General features: G+C 38.3%; 1 protein-coding gene across 6 annotated transcripts in view; it reads right to left on the bottom strand.

The window, feature by feature from the left end:
* NEO1 (neogenin 1) overlaps nucleotides 1–23,362 on the bottom strand; it is a 235,362-nt gene that overhangs the window by 23,249 nt on the left and 188,751 nt on the right. For 4 of the 6 annotated variants that reach the window (XM_072809537.1, XM_072809540.1, XM_072809541.1 and 1 more), the window contains exons 12-22: nucleotides 19,454–19,503; nucleotides 18,376–18,523; nucleotides 14,211–14,321; nucleotides 12,966–13,160; nucleotides 11,725–11,820; nucleotides 8,809–9,032; nucleotides 8,586–8,724; nucleotides 6,576–6,683; nucleotides 4,761–4,955; nucleotides 4,054–4,086; nucleotides 383–451 (exon numbers count right to left, since the gene is read on the bottom strand). In XM_072809537.1, coding sequence (XP_072665638.1) covers nucleotides 383–451; nucleotides 4,054–4,086; nucleotides 4,761–4,955; nucleotides 6,576–6,683; nucleotides 8,586–8,724; nucleotides 8,809–9,032; nucleotides 11,725–11,820; nucleotides 12,966–13,160; nucleotides 14,211–14,321; nucleotides 18,376–18,523; nucleotides 19,454–19,503 — 1,368 coding nt within the window. The remainder of the gene's footprint in view (nucleotides 1–382; nucleotides 452–4,053; nucleotides 4,087–4,760; nucleotides 4,956–6,575; nucleotides 6,684–8,585; nucleotides 8,725–8,808; nucleotides 9,033–11,724; nucleotides 11,821–12,965; nucleotides 13,161–14,210; nucleotides 14,322–18,375; nucleotides 18,524–19,453; nucleotides 19,504–23,362) is intronic. The other 2 variants (XM_072809538.1, XM_072809539.1) reach the window with 2 other exon arrangements.

The following is a 23,362-nucleotide window of genomic DNA, read 5'->3' as shown; positions in this document are numbered from 1 at the left end:
GGAGAAATTCATGATTCTGAAGCATTTCTTTGGCTTGCTCTAGGGGATGGATAATCTCATTAGAGAGTTTATTTTTGAAAGCAAGACTCTAATTCTTTTCTAGAGGCAGGCAGTGGGCAAAAGGAAACTCATTTGTTTAGAATTAATCTTATTTTAAGTTGGGTATATGGGGAGACCATTTTATTTATGGATCCTATAATGAAAGGATGTGCAGTAATTCAGCAAACTGTTGCCAGAAAATGCCTAAAGCTAATACTACTAAATAGAAAGAAATAGGTAATGTGCTACAACCCACCACAAAGTAGCTACAAAGACATTTTGGGATTCAAGCAGAACCATGTCATGCCCACCATGGGCCAAAAAGCCATAAGAAAGGCTTTACCACTCATTGGAGGTTTGTAGTCAGATCCCAGGTCTGGCAGCCGGCTTCCTTTTCCCGCAGACCCTGAGGCTGGAGAAGAAAAGAAATCATGTCAGTAATGACCCAAGCCATTGCTGTGACGAGTCCACTTCATAGCTAGTGAGTGTTTTCTACAAAAAAATATTTTCCGTCTACTCTGACCATGAGAAAATGAAGTAGCACATAAACAAGAGAGGACAGAATAGGCTGTGCAAAGCAAACATATGTATAGCTTTCTACGCAATGAGGCATCTGAAAGGCTGACACCCTTGGTCCATGGCTGTAGCTAGCATGTAACTAGACTGCCACTTGCTGTTCATAAGGTGGGAACACACCCATTTCTCTTGCCCAAGAAACGGCTCCTGCAAACTGCACAGGGTGCTCATGGCAAAAGTAGCTTCTCCCAGAAAAGGAACCAAGGGACCAGTTAGGTTGACTTCTGCATTACAAAAGTGCACTTTTCCAAAGGACCTGGCCATGATGATCTCCTAGTAGGTGTCAGTACTGTTTGGATATTTTCTTTTTTCTTTTTCTTTTTTTTTATTTATTTATGATAGTCACACACAGAGAGAGAGAGGCAGAGACACAGGCAGAGGGAGAAGCAGGCTCCATGCACCGGGAGCCCGACGTGGGATTCGATCCCAGGTCTCCAGGATCGCGCCCTGGGCCAAAGGCAGGCGCCAAACCGCTGTGCCACCCAGGGATCCCTTTTTTTTTTTTTTTTGGAAGGTGGATATTTTCCTCAACTTATAAAGGTGCCTTTTCCAATATAAAGATATCCTAAGTAGGAGCAGGAAGACACATGGAGTTCAAGTTGGGTTTTTGGTTCCTGTTCAGTTACCTGAATACCCAAGAATGGAAAAACAAAGTCTTCCCTTTTGTTGCTCACCTAGCACTCTCTCTCCTAATCCAACATCATAAAATATAATGAGCGAGGCTGCCGATCTTAGGCTTGGGACCACCTCACAAACAGACTTCATAAAACACAAAGACCAGTATTTTAGTCACTCATATTCTCCATCCTGAATTTTGTTCTTCATGATTATAGAAAAAAAAGCTGCTTGGGTAAAGCAAATATAAGGAATCCTTTCCCAGTACAGCAAAGGTATTCATCAATCCAAGGTTTGGATTCCTCCCGAAGAAGTGTGAAAGAACTGCAAAGTCAAAGCTGCTCCTTGTGGTTAATATAGTACACTGCCTGCACCTGAATATTAGTCTATCACGTACTTGACTTCTGGCAAGTCATTTATTATTTCTGGGTTTCAGTTTCTTCATTGCAAAGCAGCAACGATAATGGTATCTACTTCACAAAATTGTACTGAGGATTAAATGGAGATTTGCTCCTATAAAATATTTTGAATCCTGCCTGACACATAGCAAATGTTAAACAAATATTAGCTACTATTATTACAAATAGAATAAAATCTTTAGGGAAGAATATAATCTTTCCCTTTGCAGAGGCACAGAGCATGAAACTTCAGAAAACACTCATAAATGAGTTATTTCTACAAATAAAGCTTGACCAGAAATGCATAAACTAGATGTTTCTATAAAACATTACAGCTAATGTCAAGTACTTCGATAAATTACCAGAGTCAGACTAAATGAAAAATTAAAATCTGAATGTTTCTGTATATAGTTCATTTAACAGAACAAATACAGAGATGAACACAATGATTTCTATGTTTCCAGAAGCTCAAAACTCCCAAAGTAATGGAAGTTGCTGGGTATTGGAAAGGGCATATTTAACTCACAGTCCCTGATCCCTTTTCTGTTGTCTATACTTGTTACTTCATCCCCTTACGTCCATGGTCATCATTCCTCGCAAATAAATGTACACACCATATGTTATGATTCCAGTAGTTCTTTTCACTATGATGAGGTCTAGTTGGAGGAGATGACGAAGCACTTGTAAGGGTCTTCAGATTTAAGTGTGCTTATTTTTCAGGGTAGCCCACATGTAAGCCCAACTATCCAGAGTATCATATTATATAAATAATTGCCAAAGAACATATTTTGCTAATAAACTGGTTGGTCTAATTCTTGTATTTCCCGGCATTTTTTCTAATGCTATAGGTTAAATATAACCTATAACCTATGAACAAGAAATTCCAAGGATTAACCAAACATCCAAAATTACTATGGGTAAAGAATTTTAAAGGCTGGAGGTGTGGTACAAAAAAGACCTGCACTCTGGCTAATCCAGCAAAGGCAGCGGCAGTGGGGGGGGGGGGGTGGTAGTGAAGAGGGTGCAAGGGTAAGGGGGTAATGGGAGGACCATGAACACATTTATACTCTGTGCATACACAGTATAGTTATTTTTCTGTTCTCACACTTAAGTCAAAATGTCTACCAACGTTAGGGTGCCTCACACATACACGCAAGCATGTTTGCAGTTTCTCCAACATACAATAAAAGACTCACTGAGTACAAATACATTTCTAAAGCCCTTGGAACATGCAACCTCAAGTTCTGACTCTTCCTTGCCATTAACAAGATCCATAGAATTTTTCTTTCTTTTTTTAAAAAAGGTTTTATAAAGTAATCTCTATTCCCAATATGGGGCTCGAACTCACAACCCCAAGATCAAGAGTTGCATTCTCCACTGACTATGCCAGTCAGGAGCCCCAAGACTTTTATTTCTAAAAACTACTCTTTTTTTTTTTTTAAAGATTTTATTTATTTATTCATGAGAGAGACAGAGAGAGAGAGAGAGAGAAAGAGGCAGAGACACAGGCAGAAGGAGAAGCAGGCTCCATGCAGGGAGCCCGATGTGGGACTTGATCCCGGGTCTCCAGGATCTGCCCTGGGCCAAAGGCAAGCACTAAACCACCGAGCCACCCAGGGATCCCTAAAAACTACTCTTAAACCTTGAAAGCAACCATCAAATTTACTTTCATTGGTCTCAGTACAGAAAAGATACCAATGTTGGCTGACTCCCCAGAGATGAAAACCACAGTCAGTGATCTCTCCACCACAGCAATTACAGTGGAAAAACTATGTTGACAATTTCGAGAATGGTGACACTGAAGCCTCTGCTTCCTATGTTTCCAATTTAAATTGTTTCTCTCTTTTAAAATGAACAGATATATTTAAGGGAAGAAACAGAAAAAGAGCTCTGAATTAAGCTTATGGTAACAATAAATAGCACTACTTTTGTCACAGTCACACAATTCAAGAGGGTAAATCTGTAGATTCTTTGTGGGAGGAAGAAAATAAGGTATTTGCTGAATTTGACTACAACCGTTCATTTAGAGGAACTAATGCAATCCTACATGCTACAAATATGACAAGTTGGTATGCCTGTTCTCATCATGGTCCAAATATCTATCATCATTACAGAATTTCAGTATCTTAGTACAGAGGACAAACTGACCCACACTTACTGCCAATTTCCAATAGCTACAGAACCCCATTTATTCTACTTAGTTTTTCCTTGCCTATGTAGCTCCTAAGTAGATTCCCCAGCTTTTCAGATACCCCAAGTGCCACAAACATGGACTCAACTCCACTTTGGCCAATAAATAATATGGATTTTAACACACAGTACTGATTTTCAGAAAAAAATAAAAAAAGAAACAAAAACAACAATAAGCTAATAATAATAGGTCACAAGAGAGGGGAAAGGAGAGAGAGGCTGTCTACTGATTTACCTTGATCATTAGGCATTTTATCAGAGGAGTCCGCTAACAGGCCAAGCACAGGGGAAGAAAAAACAAGAGCAAGGATCACAAGCTTTGAAGATGGGACCAGTAGAATTTTTAAAGGAAAAAAATAAAACCCCACAAACTTCCAAACAAATTACAAATTGAGTCTTGCTTTCAGTACTAACAGAAAAGAAATCTGTAACATGGTTTCCACATTTCCACAGACTCAAGCCCCAACTAAATTTTATTCCTAGGCTCACTTCCTTCAGTATTTTATCTTCACTTTCTTATCTAGTGTTTTCTTCAAAGCTCCCCTGTTAGTGTCTTTTCTCTCTACAAAGTTCCATGAATAAGCCTTTCAGGTTAAGAGCCTGCATGTGTTGAAAGGGAATCATCCATCACAGTAACATGCTATTATTCTGAGAACCAAGAGAATCACATCTGATCTGACTGGTAAAAACTCTGAGATCACTGCAATTCGTCTGCCTTTGAACAGCCTTGTATGTGATACGGTTAGACCAGGAACCTAGGGAGCACTGATTTGGTGGTCAATGGGTGAGGGATCATTTTGAGATAAATGTTCACACTGTGGCTCATAAGCTCATCACCAGGGCTTCTTATATTCTTCATAGTCTCTATATCCTAAAGTGGTATGTACAAGCACTGCCCCACTAAAGAGACATATAATAAAACACTGTTTAGTGGAGTTTTACCTTTAGGTGTTCTGAATTGGACAGCTTCAGACATGGGCCCCATGCCCTTTGAGTTTCGAGCTTGGATTTTGAAGTAGTACGGTGTGTCAAGTGTTAACTCTTGTATCTGGTGAGTCAGCCTGTTTCCCACAACAGGCTCAATAACCCAGTCATGTATCTCTGCATTCACATCTGTACTATAATATATGATGTAACCTGTCCAAAGGAGGAAATGATAAAAGATATCTTATTCCTGCCTTTTCTTTTGGAATCAGAAAATCAATAAAGATATACATTATAGCATATACAAACAGAGAACCAGTTATTGATTAAGGACCAATGGTAAAATGCATTCAAAATGCTACACTGAACACCATATAAAGGAAACCACAATTTCAACAGTGTCAGGCTGTGAGTTATCATCTGTATCAGTAGCTGAGGCAATAAAAGTGGTTATGATAATAATATAGAGTTAGGAACTCTCAGAAGCAAAGACATATAAGGAAAACAATCCAATCGCTTCAATGTCCTAATATCTGAATAATGTCCCTATCAACGATCTGCAATTAAAGCACTTTTGAAAACAGACACTTGATGGGATGAGCATGGGGTGTTATTCTATATGTTGGCAAATTGAACACCAATAAAAAATAAATTTATAAAAGAAAAAGAAAAAAAGAAAACAGACACTGGTCCAACATGCTCTTTTAGCTCCTGCCAATGTGATTTCCTAAGAGAAAATCTCCAGGGAGGTCTGGGAGATGTGGGTGGTACCTTTATTAAGGCTCTTCCAGACTTGAAGTGGGTCAAGTCACAGTGAAACATCACCTGATACTCCCACCAGGGGGCACTCAGTCTCCATGGTTGAGGCAAGAAGAGACAACCACAAGCCTACCTGATCCACACAGCGCAAAAACGCACTGCATCATTAACCGGTTTTTAAAGATAAAATGTAATCTAAGCCAAGTTATGCTTCATTCTCTTACGGAACAGACAAGTTCAAAAACCTAAACAATGACACAGACCAGGGATTTATTATGGAAAGGAGTTCTATCTGAAAGTCGAAGCAGGATAACATTAGGAAATGCTTTCCTTACTCAATGCTTTCAGCCCCGTCGTTCATACAGTGGAACATCAGAGAGCACACTGCTGTTCCTCAGCATACACCTACATGGAGCAGAGGTTCCGAGGGGAATAATTAACAGTTAAATCCCATCAGGCTTTCCTCCTTGATAAAGCTGAGGAAAGCACAGTGTCCTCTACTGTGGAAAGTTCTCTGGACGTCCAAGGAAAAATCCCAAGTCCCTTCAAAGGCCTAGGCCAACTGAAACTTCTAACTCTAGTGTTAGAACACAGAAAGCTGAAATAGCAGGCCTGCGGGGGGGTAGAGGGGATACGGAATTAAAAGTCTAATGGGCTTTTTGGGGCATTAGGTTAAAAGAACTGAATCTATATTTGGTGGGTATTACCCTGTAGAACCAGGCAGGGTCTTTAACTCCAAAGCTGATCATATAGTTAGAGGCAGAGAAGAACAGTTTTTCTGATGAAAATAAGTACGTCCATAAGCTCCCACTGTAACCAAAGACTGTCTAATGTAACAATGCCCACCAGACTTTCACATAGTGAGTCAGAACAACCAAATGACAAGCCATTCTTACGTTACTATGAGCAAACAGTACCCCTTTGGTCCACTTTCAAGGACCATCATGACCCCCTGTGCTTCACAGAATGACCAAGCCAACTTTTGGACTCCCACTTCTCCCAACCACACAGTAGTGGGCTGGAATGCTTCTGCCAGATTGGAACAGAGAACACACACACTCAGAGGGATCTTACCTGTAATCTTGCCATTGGCTTCAGAGGGAGGTTGCCAATTTACAATTATGGTCCTAGGTTTTCCCTCTTTACTCACAACTGTCACATCCTTGGGTGGAGAAGTAGGAACTACAAAATAACAAGACTTTCAATAATTCCTGTCCATTCCAATTTCATTCACTATTTTTGCAACCCTTTCCTAAGGTGCAACAAGAGGTATAAGGGAAAAAAGCTAACGCCTCCTGGCTTCAAAGAACTCATAGTCTGTCTACCTGTAAATAGCTCCAATAAAAAGAAGAATATGAAAAGTATCAAAGAAAAAAACACCATACTACGAGGTTACAGAATTGGTATCTTGGGCTGGAGCTCAGAGGTTTATAGGGTTCTTAAGTAGGGCAATCAAAAGACCTCTGTAGTTAATATCTACAAGTATTTACATTATGCCAGGCATTTTACAAATAGTATTTCAATTTATATTTATGGCAACCTGAAAGGCAGTTACCACTATCTCTGCTTGACAGATCAGGGCATCCAACAATGTATAAAGTTATGTAATTTGCCCAAGATGACATTCTTCCCCCTACATCTGGATTATTTTGTTAGAATATTTTCAAGTATAAAACAATTTTCTCTTTCACTTATAGGTGGCTCTCTAAATAAAATATAATGTTTGAAACCCTATTCCCTCAAAGAATAAATGAATTATAAACTGATTTTTTAAGTTTGTACTAAAAACACACTGTCAACTATTTGAGATTATTGCTCTGAAATCTAAAACTGTTTATGAAACAAACATGAATTGAATAAAAACAACACTGCATTTCTTGTATTTCCATGTTATGGCTGATAACTTTCAAGGTACTAGTAGAGAAATGAGCAAATTAAGTACATCCTTAAATTTACTCTTCTCTTCCTAAAATACTGAAATTTTCCAAGCACAAAATTGAAGGAAGCCTGGTGAAATGCAGACATCCTAAGGGAATACATAATATCATTTATTAACTAATGGATTGGAATGAAGCAAAAAGATATTCTTAAGTCTAGCAAAGAAAGCAAACTCAAGGTCTATTTAAATTTTTGTGCACTGTTAAGTCTAATCAACTGTGCAAGAGACAAAAAGACATTAGGGCTAGGCCCAGTCTGGAGAGATTTGATAGCTCCATTTTTCCATTATTTATGTATAGGAGAAAAAAGCCATAGACAGAGACTCCCAATGGTTAGCTATATCCCTGTGCTAGAAAAGTACAAAAGGCAAACCGAATCTCAAACTTGGATAGCTTGCTCTCCCTTTAATTTGTTTGGTGTCTTTTATCTCTCTTGTTTACTTATAGATAAAATCCCTGAGGCTGCCTCAATGGGAGATTCTACTAGATGTTAACTGGTTGTAAGAAGGCTTCTGGGGCAGTTTTGGGGTCCCCTGATTAAGTTCTGAGGCTCTAGGAAGAATGGCATTGGTAGCTGCTTGGTGAAGAGCAGGTCACTTCATTTTTTCTATCTCAATTTAGCAATAAAGCAGGATTAATGACAGTAATCATTTACGTCTACACAGTGCTTTATAATTACCATGTGCCTTTTCATCTGCTCATTTTACCCTTAAAATAACCCTGTAAGGTAAGAAAAGCAGATATTATTAACCCTCTTTTACAGATAGAACACATGATAGGCTGGGTGACTGACTTATGACTTACACAGTCAGTATTTGGTTGACCTGGGATTGAACTCAAGTCCCTTGATTCCTAAAATCTAGTATTTGCATTATATTATCCCATTATTTGCTAATGTTCTTGTTCAGTGATGAAGAAAACATACTTCATCAGCTGAAAAGGCAAACACAGAACTCCAGCTATAGCTGCTCACTCTGTTTTGTAAATGGGTTAATTCACATCCTCAATTCTTTCCTTGACAGTAGAAGCAGGTGACAAGAAGACTCCTGACTTGGAATGTGGCCCAACATTAGCATGGACTTCCACTGGCTTTCACATCTTCTAGGAGAAGAAATGCCACGTGATGTAAGATTCAGACAACACATACCAAATTCAAAGGTTGTCCCATGGGCTGTCATACTCCATGTGCTTGACCTTCGACCTTTGGTCACCATCACAGAGAATTCATATAGTGTATTTGCTTTTAAACCAGTCACCAAATAACTTAAAGTTGTTGCATTTGCATTCTGGAAGCATAAGAATCAAGAACTTTAGAATTGGGAAGTATCGATAAGTTAGCTTTTCTCACCCAGAGCCAATGTGACTAGTACCTTGTACTTGGTGTTTGCTGGGATGTTGGTTTTCCATCGGACTGTGTAGTACCGGGAATCTGTGATCTTCTGGTGTTTGGGCAGCGAGTTGTCCGCCCATGTGATTCTTATGGTGTCATGACTCAGAATGGAAGCCTGAACTCCCACAGGTGGCATCATGGGAGTGGGATCTGGCACTGGAGTGTATGGAGCATTAATAACAAATAAATCAACTTCAGAAGTGTCTGGGTAAAAAGTAATTAAAAAAGGGAAGTGGCATTTTAACATAAACAAAAATAAAAGAAAAGGAAAATGCAGGGTAATATAATGGAATGGAAGGTGAGAAATGAAGAAAGAGAAAGAGAATCTGAGTTAATAGATAACCACCATTCATTAAAAAGAATATTTCCACTTGTGTTCTTTCAGGAAAAATTTGCAGGAAAATGTCAAGGGAAATAATTAGCTATATTCTCTACTGTACTCTGTAGGTATATTAACATTTGATATAACCCAGTTATATTATAGATTATATTATATTTATACTTGAATTTTCTTTAAATTATTTGAAAATTCTACCTCCTTTCCAAAAAAGGATTGTGAGAAGACACAAACAACTTTTAAAATCAAGGGTGTAATTTTAGAACAACCAACACAAAGCTCATGATCTGTTCTGATATTTCAGTGAATGTGGCTGAATTTTTGGGACATGGCTTATCAATGCAATGTACATGTAAGGGTCCTATTCTTGAGCCTGAGACCTGAATGCCAGCCAATGGCAACCTAGCCTGGCCTTGGTGTTGGGGTTATCTGATACCCACATAGGGTCCAGTTCAGACCTGGTTGGGTCTAAAAGCAGTACAGCAAGATGGCTCACATCCAAATAAAGCAAAAGAAACTCAAGGGCATTACTCATTCAGGGGAAGAGATAAGCCAACACCATGAAGGAATATCTGCTCTACTTTCTCCAGTAGAATCAGAGAGCAACCCACTTAATGAATCCCAAACAGTTGTGGGAAATGACATACTTATGGGTCCAGCCTTCATGAACGTTAGAAATCAGAGTACTTATTTGATAGAAAGGAAAGTCTATACTCATGGATATCCTGAGCTGTATGCAGCAGACAACTCTAAAGCTCAATGTCAAAACAGAGGCTAGAATATGCCCAATGGCACCAAGGCCCATGAGCTCAGAGCAATACAGCAGGACCCATTGGTCTTTATTAACTCTTGGTCAGTTTTCTAAGTACACACACACACTGATTTATTTTAAGTTAAGGTTTTAAAATGGGTTTCCCACATAGCTATGGAGACTAGCCCTTCCTGTAACTCAAAACCTGAAATGGTATGGACCTTGTTTATGAATAATTGCCAAACTAACATAATAGCCTCCATTTATGTATTTCCTACACAATGAAGACTAAAAGTAACAGAGGAACAGTATACATTATACTCAAGGGCTTTGTCCAATGATCAGGACGCAAACCAATTAGTCATAGAAAATGTATCTTCAGGTGCAAAAATCATTAGACTTCTTTGAGAAATTTTTAAAAATCTGTGATAATTCTTGGAAAAGATAACAAGGTTACATGACTTAGGGACATTTCCCTGTATATTTCTAGCCAAATGGCTGTATTTTTAAGTCACATAAGAGGAAGTAATTTCAGAAATTTTTTTTTTCTATTACAGGCTAATTTAAGAAAGTAGCAAACCACTTATTTAAATATATTTTTTTCATTTTACCCCCCCTCCCTTTTTTTGAACTTTCTGGAATACCAAAGCCCTTTGTAAAAGAACTTAAAAACTGTGAGCCCACAACAGAAGATAGGACAGAACTATCAGACATGTAGTGATGATGCTGGTCTTGTTAAGTAAAAGCAATAGAGAAAAACAAGGGACACAGATTACAATTTTTAAAAAGAATAATGTGAAATTTGCACTATTTTATACAAAGTGTCCAAAAAACACAGCAGGCAATAGAGAGACACAGTTCTGGAAAAAAAAAACGGAAAATAGCATTTCTGAAGATGATAAATACTTGGGTTTTCAGGACCCTTTAGAAAAATTTACAAATCTAATATATTTATTTCAATAAAATTCCTCATTCAGCTCTACATTAGGTATTTTATCTATAAAAATTTTACATTACATGAATATTCCTTTATTATAAAAAAAAACCTGAGTATTTTGGTCTCTTTTGTAATAAATGCACAGCTGATCAAATGGATAGTACAACTGACTTTATACTCTTTATATAAATAAATTTATGAAAAGCAAATAGAAAAACACTTTCCCAATCAACTCAGGTGACTAATAAAGAAATTGTGAGATGCACTGATCATACATATTTACTGAGACCACCAGTAACCTATATAATTTCTCCAGAGATAGGGAGATCTGTTCATTTTTTTCACTCATTTTAGTTATAACTCACATGACCAAAAGATGAAAATCACTTTTTCTTTTTTTTTAAAAGAGAGGGAGCAGAGGGAGGGGCAGAGGGAGAGGGAGAGAGGAAGTCTTAAGCAGGTTCTATGCCCAAAACAGAGCTGGACGCAGGGCTTGATCTCACAACACTGAGATCATTAACTTGAGCCAAATCAGGAGTCAGACACTTAACCGACTAAGCCACCCAGACACCCCCAAAATCACGTACAATTCTCTCACAACTATGGTTTCTAGATCCCAACATATTATAAATATGTGATACATATCTACATGGAATTATTTATACAACAGTATTGTTAATATTTTCTAAAAAGCAAAATAGAAATAAATGGAAATTTCCATGCTGAAAGCCTACTTTCCTATATGAAACCTGTAGCCTACACTGGCATATACTTTTCCTTCTGCTATACCTATGGGGCAGACCTCATGTCAAGATTCCACATAAGCTGCTGGAAAAAGTGCTGAAGACTAGAGATGGACAGGATGGCTTACCTGTGTGAGGTCTGGTCACAGCGCTCTCATACAGGGGGATGCCCTCACCCACGTTGTTAAAGGCTTTCAGGGTTATCACATAGTGAGAGCTGGGGTCTGAAGGAAAGAAAAACAATATACTTAGAAACACTTAGAAAACAATCCTCACTCCAGAATTTTAAAAAATTCAAGGGTGATGGTGCATGATCTTAAGTGCAGAGGAAGTCAGGAAAGATTTTAGAAAATTTTGTATGGGATTCCTCCAGAGTGTGGGGAAATATTTAGAGACAGCAGCTTATACATATGCTCTCCAGGATCAACTTCGCAGAGTTAGTCCCAGGAGTGAGGTTGGCTGTGCCTGAATCCTCTCTTGGCTTCAACTAACCAACAGTTTAGTGATGCTGCTGTACACTGGAGGGTTTGGATGAGAAGTTAAAGCACATGCTGGCATATACTTTTCCTTTCATTGATACCTGTGGGGCAGACCTCATGCCAACTGAGAGACATTCTACAAAGTATAAGTGTTCTATATTTATCAGAAATGTCACAGTCATAAAATTCAAGTAAAAAACAAGGAACTGTTCCATATTAGAGAAAACTAATGAGACATTACAACTAAATGAAACAGGAGATCCTGGACCAGAAAACAATGTTTTTCTTTTGTTATAAAAGACAATGAAACAACTAGTAAAATATAAAGGCTGTAGATACTGTCTGAGTGTTAATTTGCTGACTTTCATAACTGTGCTGTAGGGATGTTAGAAAATGCCCTCATTTTTAGGAAATACACATTAAAGTATCAGAGGGCAGAAGGGAATCACATCTGTAACTTACTCTCAAATGATTCAGAGAAACAATATGTACATACAAGAAGACAGAGAATGATACAGCACATGTGGTAAAATACTAACTTTTGGGGACTCTTAGTGAAGAATAAATAGGAATTCTTTGTACGATTTTCTTTTTTGAGAGAAAGAGAGAACTTGGGCATATGAGCGGGGATGGGAGGGGCACAGGGAGGAGGAGAGAGAATCTTAAACAGATTCCATGCCCAGAGCAAAGCCTGACTCGGACCTTAATCTCATGACCCTGAAATTATGACCTGAGCCAAAATTAAGAGTTGGATGCTTAAGTGAGCCACCCAAGTGTCCCTCTTTGTACTATTTTTAAACTTTTTCTGTAAAAATAAAATTATCATACTATAAAAAGTTGAAAAGAAAGAAATCCCATGTGCAATTACTTCCTCTACTCAGCATACATACCCAGATTTTCGATGGTGTAATAGCGCTGCTTATAGTCCACTTTGATGGTCTGGGCATGAGGGCTGCCAATGCCATAGCCAATGGCATAACCCCTGACCACAATGTTCTGATTCTCTGGAGGAGTCCAGCTTACTACAATGCTTGTGACAAGTGGCCGGACGTGAAGAGAGCTAGGCACTTCAGGAACACGAGTTTCTGGGAAAGAAAGTAGAAAAGCAAGAATTTGAATATTTCACCATCCTTGGGGCATGGTGTTTAGCCTCCTGCCAAGTTATTTGGGGTTAAGATTTTTTTCCATTATGCCCAAGGATTCACAGAGAATCTGTATGTAGGGTAAAGTATGATTACTGGTTTTACTACATTCTAAGAAAAAAAGCAAACCCAAATAGTCTGAAAGGCAAGACAATACAATATTAATTTGGAAAGGAAGACAAAGAGATCTAAGAACCTTTGCCCACTGGAGAAAAACAAATAGGCTGCCTTTCAATAGTTATTCATTCCTCTTGGTCCCACATCGGAGTACCAGACTCAACTAGGTGGAATGAAAAAGGCCTAACCCCAACTAATTAGAAGCCTGTTGTCAACAGATGATCAAGCATCACATTACAGCAACGGTATCAATTACTTACTCCCCTCAGTAATGTAAGTCAGAAAATAGGAACCTTAGAACCACATATTGATTTAAATGGTGGGAAACTAAGAGGCTTAAAAAAGGTAGTTATTATAATGTATCTTTCAAATCTGTTACTTTGAGGCATAGCCTGCTGTCTAAATTTTAAAAGTTAGTAAACTACGAATGAGAATAAGGACCAAGGTGTTTTGTCTCCCGAGTGCAGCATCTGTGTCTCATCGTATGCACACCTATATATACACAGGTACTCACTGAATGAAGAGGTAGAAAAAAGGCAAGGTGTCCAGAACTAAGGGAAAAGGGGAAACTAGCTGAAGAAGGTGGATTGATGTGGCTCAGTGTTAAATTTCAGATCACCCATGTATTCAATGGTCTTGATAAAAAATTAGACTCAAAGCACTTGTACGTTTTTTTTTGTTCTGGTTCTGCTTAACGGGACAGGTCTTTAAAGCCACTGGGGGAGGGGAAGTACTAATGACAGCAGTGTGATACATTAAAGTTCACAGATTTAAGTCACATACACCCCCCCAAATCTGTGGCTTTCTAGTTTAACTAATTTGACTATAGTTAGTTAGTACCTAGCTTCTGCCAATCCTGTGGATTGTCGTTCTTACCATCTAAGTCACTTTCAAAAGTTTCCGCAGCCAGCCAGTCCGTAGCCGGGCCTGTACCATTGACTGTCAGAGCAGCCACTCGGAAATTATACTCAGTCCCCCGATCGAGACCTGAGACCCAAATGACAAAAAGGGGGGGAGAAAAGAAAAAAAAAAGAAAAAAGACAAGCTGAAATAAGAGATTTGCAAAACAAAACATTAACAACTTCTCATTAAGTATCTTGTCCACCAAGTCAGTACATAGCTTGATAAAGTTGCAGTTAGAGCTAATACAGCACGAGCAATACCTCACCACAGCACAGAGGAGCGCCTGTATCTCCAGGAAAGGCTGATGCCCACACAGTCAAGAGCAAAACCAATGAGCAGAGTTCCCAGGAGATTACAGATCCTTTTTTTTTTTTTTTTAAAGAGCTTGAAGGCCCCTCAGGGATCACTTAATGTAATCCCTTCATTTTGTTACTAAGGAAGCTAGGGTTAAAAAGAGGTCGAGGATAATGAAAGAGTCATAGCAAAGAAACAAAGTCAGTTGGTCTCAGAAGACAGCCAAGACCAGAAAAGAATTAATTCCTTCTGGTAAAGATAAAGATATCAGTTATTTCAGTCAGTTTCTAAGCTGGGCCTGCCATCATATCATGATACCATCTTTATCTTGATATTAGTTATTTTACATCACTGTGACTATGATGTGAACAAAGAAAAAAAAAAAGAAGAGATGTAATTCCTGCTGGGTTACCTCACTCTGTTCTCAGAGCCACTCCATAACAAGAGTAGAACAATTTTAAACACCAAATATGGCCTAGAAATCTATTTCACAACAGCCTACCTGCATAGTATATATAATAACTAAAGGCGATTAAGCCTATTATGCGATTTTTCATAATGACTATCAGTAATAAATTTACCAATATATTGAAGGCAACAAAAATCCACATGCAAAAGTCTACCCTACAAAGTAGGGCAACAGCCAATAATATGGTCAGCTATCCATATAGTCATGCATCCCTTTTTTTCTTTTATGTTAAAACACATAACATAAAATTTACCATCTTAACATTTTATTTTTTATTTTATTTTATTTTTTTAAAGATTTTATTTTTATTTGTTCATGAGAAACACACAGAGAGAAAGCGAGAGCGGCAGAGGGAAAAGCAGGCTCCATGCAGGGAACCCGACATGGGACTTGATCCTGGGTCTCCAGGATCAGGACCCGGGCTGAAGGCGGCGCTAAACCGCTGGGCCACCTGGGCTGCCTTTAACAATTTTTTTAGTGTACAGTTCACATGAATATCTCTTTAGAGCACTTAAATACTAGATATTACACATTAGATCTTATAAGGTTATGAGAAATGATCCTACCTCCCCATATGAAAATATTGGGATCTCTGGCCAGCAGCATAGTACAGAAATTCTAAAGAGAGAACCACCGAGAGAGAGAACTTGGCAAGGATGCAGGATGGCTCTGTTAATGAATCCTGTCATATGGTGAGAGGAGAGATGGGAGGTCCTGCTCTCAGCAGACCCCTCCTGAAGCTATCTGCCCACAAGAAAGTCACCAGCAAGGCAGAAGGAGAAGCAAAATGGCTGGGCCCGAGTCAGTTTACCTGTCACCTCCCTGCATACACCGAACCAGAACGTGCCAGAGAGGGCTGTGCACATGTTCATAACTCTTAATAGACAAATACGATGGACTACTGGCAAATGTGGCTCAACTGAGGTCCCAAAAGAATTCAACCAATCAGATTATCATTCCCTGCCCTCGGAGGAGAGTTAGGATGTTTAGAAAGCAAGTGAGAGAAGAGAGAGAGTGTGTGCACAGGTGGAGGTGGACGCACGAGTAAAGAGGCTGAGAGGTCCTCTCCCCCCAGGTAACCTACAGAGTACATAGACTCAAAGTAAGGCCCACTATTCATACTATAAAGATAGGGAAGAATGTGTTAAGTGCTGTAAGTGGCCCAAAGTGAAGAAACAACAATCACTTCCGGCTAACACGGAGTCAGAGAATTTGTGGTTCAGGACAGGACCCTGGTCATCCATATTGCTCTCTGATACTTAATAATCTTCAAGTTAATGCTTCAAGAGAGCAAAGATGTCCTTTTTTTTGCTCAGCATTGTATACCTAGTGCCAGCCCACACTAATAAGAGCTTAATAAAGTCTGGTAAACAAATGAATCTAAATATGCTTTTAAATATGCCAATGATAAAATTTAAAAAAATATGCCAATGATTTTCTCCATAAAGAAAAAGTCGTTTTTACCATGAAGGTGATCGTTCTGCTTATACATCAAACGTTTCATTGAGAAAATGAATAATCTTTTCATGGTCCAGGACTATATATTTTTTCTATTATAGCAACAAGAACAGTACCTGGTATATGGTCAATATCTACTACTAAATATTCAAAATAAAAGCCTTACAGATGAGAAATGTTATCTGTATTTGGGTTCAAATCAGAAACTGGTTTTCAAGAACACCTGAGACCAATTCTACAGTAACATTCCTTTAGTGAGATGTCTCGGCAACACCACCGCAACCATTTACTCCCTGCAGCTTAGAGCTATGGGGTTCGTGTGAAGAAACTAAGTGATTGAAAGCTACCCTTGGAGGCAAACATTCACCTATATTGAAAGAAGTCAATCCCATCTGGGAGGTGAGGAGTATGGAGAAAAGCTTGCTGGATTACTGGAGTATAAGCTTTCACTGTCCAGTGACTCCCCTAATTCCTAGAAACTCATTGCAATTACACTTTTTGACCTCAGATCTTGGTTCTATCAAGAACGTGGCCCCTGGAGGCATAGGAGAGTGGTTGATGTCAAGCTTCTCTACCCAGGAGGGGGCAAGGTAAGGGAAGCTGAGAGCTCCCCAAAGGTGCTGGAATTAATTCTCAGAGCTTAGATAATGTCAGTATCTCCAATGCTTGCAGTTTTCTTCTACCAGCGCTGCTAGGAATCCCCAAAATGGTTTCGTAGGGGCATCTATCTCTATTTTTTGTAAGCACAGTACCAATATCCAAAAATCAAAAAGCATTTCATCTTCTTCCCAAGCTTCTCCTGCAAAGTCAATTGACCATCGCAGAGCTAAGTCTAATCCTCCTACTGGGGGAAGGAAGATGGGGCTATTTGGTCATCTCTAGAGGAAACCCATATTAGAGATCCGGTAAGTCCCATTTTTAGTGCGTATGCCACTTGCTCTGCAGCATATAAAGGGAAAAATACAGAAAAGGAGCTATCCTTGCCAGAATTCCCTAAAACTTTATCATGTAGCAAGTAGTAGCAAGAAAGATTACTCGATTGCTATAGTTATTCACAAATGTCTCAGGCCACATACACATGAGTGGTATCAGTGTTATAAAAATCATTTTGTAGACCTCCCCTACCAGCTAGACAGAGCAGATTTTTGGCCTATATAGCTTTGTGCTATCTTGTTTTGAGATTTCAAAAAAACCAATACAGACTAAGGGTAGTTCAACTTATTATTTTTTGACTTTACAATGATGCAAAAGCAATATGCATGCAGTAGAAACTATACTCCAAATTATGAATTGTGATCTTTTCCCAGGCTAGTGATAGGAGGTACAATCCTCTTTTGTGATGCTGGGCAGAGGCAGTTCCCAGTTAGCCTTGGGATCATGAAGGTAAACTCCTTATACACTTAGAACATTCTGGTTTTCACTCTCAGTACAGTATTCAATAAAATACATGAGATGTCCAATAAGCTGTTATAAAATAGGCTTTGTGTTAGATGGTTTTGCCCAACTGTAGGCTGATAAAAATGTTCTGGGCATGTTTAAGGTAGGCTAGGCTAAGCTCTGATATGTGTTGAGTGTATTTTTGAGCTAGGAGATTTCCAAATTTTGATGGGTTTATTGGGACATAACCCCATCTATGTTGAGGAAGATCTGTATATATATATATTCAAAAAGGAAAATGTGGAGAATACAGGAAAACACAGTAAAGAAATAAAACTCAAACCCAATCTCAACACTCAGAGATGAGAGAATCTGTAAGATTGTGTTCCATTAACTTTTATCAAGTCAGAATAACTGAACCACTAGAAGTTCTTTTGAACTGTTTTTACTTTAAGTCAACAGTTCAGAGTAGTCATTAGACTAGTGTAACTCAATGTCTGAGAAAGATCCCACCTCCTACCTTTCACACCCACAGCTTACCTTCAATCAGTTGAGACAGCTGTGTCCCAGGTACCAAGGTCTCAGTGACATCACTCTTTCGGGAGGCCTTTCGGTAGCGAATCTTGTAGCCAATAATCTGACCATTTTGTGTGGCTGGAGGAGGTGGCTGCCAGTGAATCACAATACTCTGGGGAAGACAAGATTATAGGGAAAAGACTGAATATACCAAAAGCTTGGTCCTGTTTTTATAAATTGTTATCCGGAAGTCCCTGACATAAAGGCAGCAGGATCACTCAAAATTACTTTTTAATTTTAAAATCCTCAATGATCAAATGGGAAGATTGTATTTGTAGGCGACATGCACTGGGCCCTTATTTTCCTGGGTATTTAGACATTAGGTAAAAGTTTCAGAAAAGCTTTCATGAGGAAAAATATAGGTCAGAGGCAGCACGGATTAGGAAAGTACACTATGGTCAGGTGTAAGGATCTCCTCTATCTCCATTGTGGAATGGCTGAAATTAGACAACTTCTGCCTAAAACTCTTCAAGAAGGGAATCGTTAATTAACAGCTGGTTTTTAATTAAAGGAAAAGGAGTCCCATGGTACTATTTGAAAGGACTGAGTGTCTCAGTTGTCAATGTAGCCCAGAAGGGGCTCTGGGCCTTTGAGAGGCACACCTGCCTTCAGCGTACAGTGTACAGTGTACAGTGAACTTGGCTAGGAGGGAGTTTGAGCCTATGCAACAGCTGATGGATCTACCTTTGCTTCACAGTGGGCTCATCTCACAGCACTAAGGGGCTATGGTATCATAAACAACTTACTTCTTTCTACCTTATCCCCAATGTTCTGAACTGCTAAGATCTACAATGTCATGATTTGCAAAACCACAATGTATCTGCAGAAACTAGAGTAATTCTGGGATCACAGAAACGCAGTAAAGCTACACAGAAAACCCCGGAGTCGGTTTCTAACTCCAGCTTTACTGGCAGGTATAATATCTATGACACCTTATTTCTCTGCTTGATTATCATTCTTTTGATATAGAATCTCCCTTTCTATACACCCTTCTGAGGCTTACTAGTATGCCAGTAAAAATGAATAGCAATATAAAGCTTACCTTTGAATTTCTTACTTCTAGGGACAGATTCTGAGGAGCAGCACCAGGTACTGGACAGGCAAAAAAGGAAAAAAAAAGAATTTTTTAAAAATCACCCACATATCGTCCCATCATGTGATATTCCTAGCCAGACTTCACACAAGTGCGCATCTCGGACACTAATTATGCAACCCAAAGGTCTAAACCTAGCAGCCAGTGCTCTCATGTTGATAGCAGTATGTGGATAAGGTGTGGCCATATTTGGTTCACTTAAAAAAAATGAGACACATTCTTATAAAGGTACCCACACCCAAGTCAGATTGCACCTTTGGGAAGTCAGATACTTCATTCAAGGATAGGACAGTGACTCTAAACTTCTCTAGACCCCAGATACATTCTGAACCTTCGATGTATTCTTTTGATGGCATATCTTTATCTTGGGGAGGAGCCACAAATTTTCCAGAAACAAACCTAATGTATACGGCAAGTAAGTGTACTGGATAACACTGTTATGAGTACAAAATACGAGGTACATAAATCAGTGAGCTCTGAATTCTTGTGGGGTTCCTAAACTGATTTTGAAGGCAATTTCCAAGTAGAATAAAGAGGTATTTACAATGACAGGTTCAGTAAAGGGACCATCTGACTTCCCAAGGCAACTTTTATAGCAGGGAACACTCATTTCGATATGAGAAGTTGGGATTATTGGTTAAATAGCTGCATAAATTTAGTTTCTCACATATGAGAACACAAGACAGGGCTATCTCAAATTTTATGATCTACACACCTCTTTGTAGTAACTATAGTAAGCAAAAAGAATTTAAGTAAATCTGATTAATTTCCTCTCTACTCACAAAATGTTGGCTTTAACTCTTTTCTCCTAATCCACCCATGGAAACTTCTCTCTCCCTTTCTCTCACATTTGGTGCTCAGATATATGACTAAGTGCCCACTGTGCTATATGCTTCTGGAGGACAGAGACTATATCTTGTTCAATGTTGCATCTTGTGCTAACAAAGTTCATTAGGCCTGAATCCTGAGATTCAGGCACAGAGGATCTGGAGTAGGACTTAAAACAATCGTGTTTTGATAAAAACCTATGAATGGTTCCAATCACCTCCTTGTTAAGAACCTCTGACTTAGGTGCAGAGGCAGCCAACATAGGCTGTTGCTGGTTTCTCCATCTTCTTCATCATCATAGCTAAGATTTGCTGCATGCTCCTATATGGCAGGTATCCAATCCTTACAACAATTCCATGGGTGTTTCACTCCTTTAAAAATTTTTTTTTAGTTCACTTATATTTTTTAATTTAAATTCAATTAGCCAACATATAGTACATTATTAGTTTCAGATGTAGAGTTCAGTAATTCATCAGTTGCATATTACACCACATGGTCATCACATCACGTGCCCTCCTTGATGCTCATCACTCAGTTACCCCCCTCCTCTACCCACCTCCCTGCCAGCAACCCGCAGTTTGTTTCCTATGGTTAGGAGTACCTCATGGTTTTTCTCCTTCTCTGACTTCCTATTCAGTTTTTCCCCCTTCTCCTATGATCCTCTGTCCTGTTTCCTATATTCCACATAGGAATAACATGTACACACACACACACACACACACACACACACACACACCCCACATCATGAAAGACTTTCTGTAATTATTCTCATCTTATAGGTGAGGAAACTATTGAAGAGGTTCAGGGCAGTGAACCTGACTGAGCTTTTGTTTCAGCTAATGTAGGAACCAAGATTTGTCTTACCCTACAGAGCTGCCCTTAACCACCATGCTAAGACACAGTCATGTGTCACGTCATCCCATGACAGCCACTGTAGTCAGTATGCAAACCCATTGAGTACAATTAAAACTGGTTCATGTGTAGATTTAAAATTCTACATTAATCATTTTTCCCTCAACTTTTCTGAAAAGTCTTGACCAAATACATGGCTTATGCAGTTGGCTGACCAAACTATAGTTTGTTATCACCATACTTCACTCCTAAATACTATATAGTACATATGACCTAAGAAAAAGGCACATTCCAACAAAAGTATAAAACAATCACATTCATAAAATTTAATCTTAACACAAAATATTATCTAGAAATCAGTTGCATTTCTATACACTAGTAATGAAGTAGCAGAAAGATAAATTAAGAGAACAATCCCATTTACAATTATAGCAAAACAATAAAATATCTAGGAATAAACTTATCCCAGGAAATATAAGACCTATATTCTGAAAACTATAAAACACTGATGAGACAAACTGAAGATGACACAAACAAATGGAGAAGACATTCTATGCTCATAGACTGGAAGAACAAATATTGTTAAAATGTCCATACAACCCTAAGCAAGCTAAAGATATGGTAACTATACTGGAATTAAGATTTTCTTAAATGTCAAAAAAACTTTTAAAAATTATGTAACATATCTAATATTTAATATTTAAAACTGCCTAACAGTATATCTACCTAGCACTATGTAATTGTCCCAATACTTCCTTTACAGCTGATTTTACTCCCAGATCCATAAGCCAAAGATAATACACGTTTTATTTCTTTTTTTATGTCTTTACTCTTTTTTAACCTAGATTCTAGAATGGTACACTCTCCCATATTTTCTCTGAATAGTCCTTTTACTTTTTTAATTGCTCCCCTCCCCGCACCACCAGTTTTCTTTCATGAGACTAATATTTTTTGAGAAGTCAGGCCAGTTTATTTATTTTTTAATAGATTTTCCCTTTAGACATATCCAAATTGAGGAAAATTCTATAAATAAACAGATCTGAATTCTTAAAAAATATTACAACTTTCAGAAAATACATATACTTATTAACTGCAGTAAACACCATTATTTTCTGTTCTATTGTAAAAATATTTTTTAAAAAATGCTGGTCCTAAAGATACAAATGTAGTGACCTGAAGGGGCATCTGCACCCCAATGTTTATAGCAGCAATGTCCACAATAGCCAAACTATGGAAAAAGCCCAGATGTCCACCATCAGACAAATGGATAAAGAAGATGTGGTGTGTGTATATATTTATATACATATATAAATATGTGTGTGTGTGTATATATATATATATATATATATATATATATATATATAAAATGGAAGAGTACTTAGCCATCAAAAAAAAAAAAAAGAAATCTTGCCATTTGCAATGATGTGGATGGAACTATAAGGTATTATGCTAAGCAAAATATGTCAGAGAAAGACTATCAGCATATGATTTCACTCATATGTGGAATTTAAGAAACAAAACACAGGAGCATAGAGGAAGGGAGGAAAAATAAAACAAGCTGAAATCAGAGAGGGAGACAAACCATAAGAGACTCTTAATTATAGGAAACAAACTGAGGGTTGCTGGAGGGGAGATGGGTGGGAGGATGGAGTAACTAACTGGGTGATGGAGGGCATGAGATGTAATGAGCACTGGGTGTTACAGAAGACTGATGAATCACTGAACTCTACCTCTGAACTAATAATACACTGTATGTTAATTAATTAAATTTAAATAAAAAGTAGTAAAAAAACAAAAATAAAAATAAAAAAAATGCTGATCTCAACCTATTCAATCCCCTTGGCAAACTATGGTTTGAAAAATACTGCTCTAGGTCATGGTTCCATGAATATAACTTAGCTTAAAAATTCAGTCACAGGTAAGAAATGAAACTCACAAAATACTGAGGAATTAAAAAGAGCTATTTGGCATACAAATATGATTGCTAAGTGGAAGTAAAGCCAGCCTTCCATCAGCCCTGGAATGGTTTGTGTCATGAACAAGCAACAACATTTACTTATACAAAAGCCCCTACTAAAAAAACAAAAAACAAAAAACATAAGCAACTATTCAGTACCAGGCACTCCATGTTCTATGCTCTCTCAGCAAATCTTTTAAACCCAGTGAAGTTGGTATTAT

The sequence above is a fragment of the Canis lupus genome, chromosome 32 (genome assembly GCF_048164855.1).
Source record: "Canis lupus baileyi chromosome 32, mCanLup2.hap1, whole genome shotgun sequence".
Taxonomy (NCBI): Eukaryota; Metazoa; Chordata; class Mammalia; order Carnivora; family Canidae; genus Canis; species Canis lupus.
The sequence above is the reverse complement of the archived record's forward strand: the minus strand, read 5'-3'. Positions and strand labels throughout refer to the sequence as shown.